The sequence below is a fragment of the Triticum urartu genome, chromosome 1 (genome assembly GCF_003073215.2).
Source record: "Triticum urartu cultivar G1812 chromosome 1, Tu2.1, whole genome shotgun sequence".
Lineage (NCBI taxonomy): Eukaryota > Viridiplantae > Streptophyta > Magnoliopsida > Poales > Poaceae > Triticum > Triticum urartu.
The window spans coordinates 524,838,276-524,844,121 of NC_053022.1; the positions used below are offsets into that span (position 1 = coordinate 524,838,276).

A 5,846-nucleotide genomic window follows, 5' to 3' on the forward strand; every position below is an offset into this window, starting at 1 on the left:
GTGAACAGTAAAGCCAAAGAACTAGTAAAAAAATGGAAGCATTCTGAATATTTTCTTTGGCAAGCTTTGACAAATGTTTTGTTTGCTTGCAGCAAAAGAAGTAAGATACCACCACGGTACGGCGTATTTACTTGCTCTGCGTCGTCCGTCCATGCAGATGCAGAGCCAGCCACACTGACTGACTGACTGACCGACTGACAAGGTCAAGCGAAGCTGAAGCTTGCACGCTCACGCTACGTACGCAGGCAGTCCGCGAGACCGCGGGGGCACGGACAAAGAGATCCCCCTCCCTCCCAGCTCGTACACGCGGGCGAGTGCAGTATAATAACTATACATACATGCAAAGTACGTACGTACGCCAGAGGCAGAGAGAGACGACGCCCGTCTTGTGTCAAAAAGCGGCCTCGCAGATACAGATCCAGATCCGGCAGCGGCGAGTAAAAACAAATCCGCGAGCCCATCTGTCTCTCCGTCTGATCCATCGATCAATCTCTCTGGACTGGAGCCGTCTGCTCCGACCCAAAAACTGACAGCTGCGACCCGTGTCCTCTTCAATTTGAGCTTCAATCCATCAGGGGCTCAGCGCTCGGGCATCTCTGGAGATCCGAATCCGGCGAGGACGACAGGTAGTAAAAAAATTCGCAGCAGGTAAAGCTGCGAACAAGCGTTGGGGCCTCGGCCCTGCTTTACCTCGCGCGTAATCCGGCGCTGTAATCTGAACCTCCACACTCTGCCGAGATGCACGCAGCGCAACCGATCTGCAGCGACGTGATCAGTGATCAGCAATGAACATATACTCCCTCCGTCCGGGAATACTTGTCATCAAGATGAATAAAAAGGGATGTATCTAGATACATATACTAAGTACTACAGAGTGCTATTTTTTCTGCCTGCGATGGCCACCGAACGCGTGCTATTGTACGCACGTACTCCCCGTCTTGGGCAAGCTACGATGCTGGGAAACTGGCGCCCTGCACCGTATGTGTCCTTCCCGTCGGTCACATTGACGCCCGCAGAGAGAGATTCTGGGGACGAAAGGGACGCGCTGGATCGTCCGGAATTGCGCCGGCATTGATGCACCTCGCCAAGCTTCCTCTTCTCTACCACCCCACCACCTCAACATCAAGGGACAGCCAGGCCATCTGGTACTACTGCCATTTCCAACAGAGGCACGGCACGGCAACATTTAAGCCAAAGCGGTGCGCTTCAGTGGCGCTGCAGTTCTCTAGTGCAGTGCAGTGCGTACTCCAAACAACCACAAGAAACCTTTGCCTTCACTGCCAGTATCCATTAACTCCCTTCGTCCCAGCTTCCATGTCTTCTGCACTACCCCCTCTGTTTTCTAGAGGGGGGGACGTCGGTGTCACCATTGATACATCGAGGCTGGCAGTGGCGGGACAGAGCAGAGCAGAGACGAAGGTGGTGGGGTTCATGAGCTTTGGCGCGGCCTCGTTTTCCCCCAAATGATCTCGCGGAAGCAGAACGGATTTTATTCCCATTCTCTCTGGCATGCCATGCTCGCTCCACCGAGCTGCTACAATGGCGGTTAACATCGGATGACCATGACGATGATGATGTGCCGTGCCATCAACTACAACTACTGCTAAGCATTTTGTTAATCCTGAATGATACTCCTACTAACTATATACCGAGACGACGATGTTAATGGCTTCCACGCCCTGATTAGTAGCGCGCCGGGCGATCATCACCAGAGCTGGTCGAGGTAGTAGTCCCTGGTCACCTCGTCGCTCATCTCGGAGTAGTCCTCCACGCGGCTGCACGCCTCCGAGCTCTTGAAGCTGAAGCTGTCCTGCGACTGCGGCGCCGCCTTCCTCGACCCGCCGCGCGCCAGGCCCGGGGCCAAGGCGGCGGCGGGGTTGTTGCCGTGCCGCTGCCTCGGCGCGCTCTGGCACCGGCCCCTCGCCACGGACGACGCCGTCTCCGCCATGTACCGCGGGCTGCTCGACTCCCGCCCGCCCCCGCACGAGGGCCGGCCTTTCGCCGGCGAGCCGCCGGGCACGATGGCCGGGAGGCGGGGCGTGTTCTGCGTCGTCTTGGGCTGCTGCGGCTCCAGCTCCCGCAGCTGCAGCCGCGACGGCGGCTTGCAGAAGTAGGCGAGCGGCGAGGACGGCGGCGGCGCCTGCGGGTCGGCGGCCGCGTACCGGCCCGCGATCCGGGACGACCGGCACCGCAGCTGGCACGTGTCCATCTCCACGATCCGGGGGCTGCGGTCGTCCCCGGCGCCGCCCTCCGACAGCCTCCGGCGGTGCACCACAGGCACCGACGTTTTCCGCTCCTACGCAACAACAACAAACAATCATCAAGCGTCAAATTTTCAGCTTCATTTTCATTCGCCAGACGAAATGCGGTTCATCACCAGAAGAAGAATCACGATGCGCGGCGGGAAGGGATTCTGACGGACCTGCTCGATGGACCTCCGGGAGGAGGAGAGGTTCTTGAGGGCCTGCGAGGAGGCCTGCAGCCTCATGAGCGCCTGCAGCCGGTGCAGCGTCGTGGCCGCCTGCTTCCGCACCAGGTAGCCGCGCACCAGCGCTTGCAGCTTCACCAGCGACTTGAGGGCGCGGAGAGCCTTCCTGGCCTGCCGGTCGCGGTAGTACAAATTTCAAATCTTTGACACATTTCTTTAGTGTTTGATAGGTTTAATAAGTGCGATGATGACGGGTGCACCGACTAGGCTTGTGTCACGACGTGCAGAACTGTGGGAATAAACATAAATAAATTCGAAGCGGCAGCAGGAGCAGCAGATTAATAAACAATGAGCAGTTGCTAACGAGAAGGCAGCAACCATCGGATGCAACGGGACGCACAGTGAAGTCAAATCTGCTGCCCAATGCAGATGCAGAGGAATCTACCAATATCCCTTTCACCTATTCATCTATGCATTCCATCGCCGTTTACAACTGTTAATCTTTCAAGAGATGATGCAGATGAAATGCCTGAAAATTGGCCTAGCTTCGAACGTGTGTTCATCACAAAATTCAGCTTGATGTTTGTGTGAGAGAAAAGGAAAAGAGAAATGCGAGAGAAGCATGGACAGGGTCGTACCAGGTAGCCCCTGAAGGCCTTCTGGATCAAGACGGCGGCTTCCGTCTCCGTCTCGCGCGCCTGGCCGCAGCCGCACGGCCTGGCCTGGGAGAGCTCGCCGGCGACGACGGCGGTGACGGAAGGCCTGCGGCTGGCGTCGGCGACGCTGCTCCTGGCCTTGGCGAAGCTCCACCTCCTCCTATCGATCGGCGGCACGGCGGCGCTCGGCTCCTTGGCCCCTTCCTTCTTGCCGCCGCCGCCGGTGAGCACCTTCTTGAGCCACCGCATGGCCCGCCCCATGGCGCGACGACCGATCCTATTACTACCTGCGCGAAGAACGACGCGTCAAGAACTCAAGATTCGGCAAATAAAACACAAAATCGTACGACGAACTGCAAGAACAGAGGAGACGACAGCCATGGCGTCGACCTGCGGGTGAGTTGAGACAGCGTGCGTAAACAAGAAGCCGGAAGCTACGGGAGCAAGTTGAAACTGAAACGGGGAGAAGGTTGAGGAAGAAAGCAAAAGCATTCACCGAACCGCCCCAAAAGATAAGTTTCTGTCTCTTTCTCGTCGGAAGGTAAAAGAGGCGAAACCTTTTAGAGAGGCGCGCGGCGAGGAAGAGGAGGCCGAACAGAAAAGAGCCAGCGGCGTAGCGCCAAGGCAGCGGCAGCGGCAGCGGCGGAGTTTGTGGGTGGGTGGGAGATGGCAGTCGGATCAGTGAAAGGAAGCGAGGGGCAGCGTCGCCTGTGGCCACCTACGTGAAGCCCGGAAGAGGAAACCTTTTCCCCCGGACGAGCTTTTCAGGCAAGCAATGCCACCCACCCACCCCCAGCCCCAACGAACGAACAGTGAAAAAACAGGAAGCAGAGAAGGAGCGAAGAAGAGAAGCGCAGCGGCGTGCGGCGGGGAAGGTGGGTAGGAGAAGGGAACGCACGCGTGTTCTCGCTCGCCTCGCCTGTGGGCTGTGGCATGTGATGACCGCGCACAAGCAGCAACAGGGAGGGGCGTGAAAAAGATTCCCCCGGCTTGTCTACGACGAGGCCGGGCGCAAGGCAACAAGCTAGGCCAGCGTCCCACGGGCACGAGCAAAACGAGACGCGAGAAGAAACCAACGGCGGTGGGGAAATCATCACTTGTATCTCACCTCGCCTGCCTCAAAACTCTCGTCGCCGCTGCGGCGGTGGGGGTGGCAGCGGTCGTCGTCGTCGTCCCGCTCCCGCTCGCGGGGCTGGCTGGCGCGGCTTTTGGGGCGGGCGGGTGCGGCCAGCAGCTCACGCCAAGATCCCGATCCTGCGAATGATTATATTTCCGGCGGGGCTTGCCGCTAGAGTGGATGGGATAGGGTGGGTACACGGGACGAGATCGTGGAGCCGTATCGCCTAGCTAGTGCCTGCCGCCCTGCGCTGGTACCCAGACGAGAGGACGGGCGGGCTTTAGCTCGTCTCCAGTTCCCACTTCCAGCCCTCCCCGTGCCTATGCATATGCCTACGCCGGGAGGGCCCGCGGCGGGGAAAAGCGTGATGTGACGCCGACCGCTCACGGTGGCGCTCTCGCTCACCCGGCCGGCCGCCGGTACACTGACCGCGTACCGGTGGTACTGGAGTGCTACGGGTAGGAGGCACCGATCCGGTCAGATTAATGTTTTGGGGCTGGCTCCTTCCTTTTACTGTCGAGGACTAGCTGTAGCTACGCGCCTGGACCAGCTTGGGCTTGATGCTTGTCTAGCACAACCAACACGGCCCGTACGAGGAATATCTATACAAACTGTAGCTACTGCCTGCACAAGTAACAGTAGTAACCTTTTCTCAAAAAAAAAAGTAACAGTAGTAACCCTTCTCAAAAAAAAAGGTAACAGTAGTAACCCACCGTACTCAAATTTAACAATTGCCGTGAATATTGGCGTCGGTGGGAAACTGTCACGGGAACTACAGTGGCGGACCCCAAGGCCGGCTCCGCTACAGCCCAGCCCAGGCCCAAGCGGGAGAGGAGGCCCAGCTCGCGCGTCACCGGACCGACCTGGAGCAGGTGAACCATATATATATATCAGGAGTGGGTGTAAGTTAGGGTATCATTGGATCAGAAAACTGGCGGCGCCGTTGGGCGATGTATCCTTCCTCCCGCCCCCGACTCTAAATCCCAATCCCCTTCTTGCTGATTCGACCTCTTAGCTACTTATCTGTACTCTGAACTTGGCAATTGAGAGATAGATCGAGAGATTTCTACCCAGGACCGTATCATCTGGTATTCAGAGCCTCAAATTCCCACCCAAAATTTTTTCTTCCGCCGCTGCCGATCTGGAGAAGAAGAAGACTCGCAGCCTCAAGCAGATCATGGCGGATCTAGACTTCCAGAAGAAGATGGAGGAGGCTGCCAAGGAGAGGAGCAGCATCGCGCAGGCGCTGCTCGGGATCCAGCGCTCCCTCGACAAGATTGAGTCAGCGGTGTCGCAGATAGAGCCGTTGCTGCAATCTCTCGAGCCAGTGGTCAACGATCTGTCGGCTTGGCGTCCTGGGGTGGATGCGGCTGTCGGGCGTCTCCAAGAAGATCTCAGGGAAATTCGCGCGCAGCTCGCCAAGATCGCGCTCGGTGCGAACGCATCAGGGAAGGCGCCGGGTCACTCATCCTCGACGACGGCAGACGCGCCGTTGCTCGACTCCGGCGCAGGTGGTGACGACCATGGGCAGATTGGCCGCCGCTATGCAACACCAAATCGGGTCCTGCCGCTTGGGGAACCAATCCTCCAGGCGCCGGTCCCGACCAATGATACTTTTCGGACACCCTTTCCCTCCGTTCCTATT

At 58.1% G+C, this 5,846-nt stretch overlaps 1 protein-coding gene across 4 annotated transcripts; it reads right to left on the reverse strand.

Annotated features, from left to right (window-relative positions):
* Positions 1 to 1,469: 1,469 nt before the first annotated feature.
* On the reverse strand, positions 1,470 to 4,506 carry LOC125537436 (protein IQ-domain 26-like). 4 transcript variants are annotated; one of them, XM_048700764.1, is made up of 5 exons: positions 3,642 to 4,130; positions 3,475 to 3,537; positions 3,067 to 3,371; positions 2,423 to 2,599; positions 1,470 to 2,296 (listed from the first exon to the last, which is right to left on the reverse strand). In XM_048700764.1, exons 3-5 carry the CDS (start codon positions 3,343 to 3,345, stop codon positions 1,706 to 1,708), a joined length of 1,047 nt encoding a protein of 348 aa, XP_048556721.1. In that variant the 5' UTR covers positions 3,346 to 3,371; positions 3,475 to 3,537; positions 3,642 to 4,130; the 3' UTR covers positions 1,470 to 1,705. The 4 variants fall into 4 exon arrangements, with proteins under 4 accessions (XP_048556721.1, XP_048556718.1, XP_048556719.1 ...); XM_048700761.1 differs by lacking the exons at positions 3,475 to 3,537; positions 3,642 to 4,130 and adding an exon at positions 4,193 to 4,506; XM_048700762.1 differs by lacking the exon at positions 3,475 to 3,537.
* Positions 4,507 to 5,846: the final 1,340 nt, after the last annotated feature.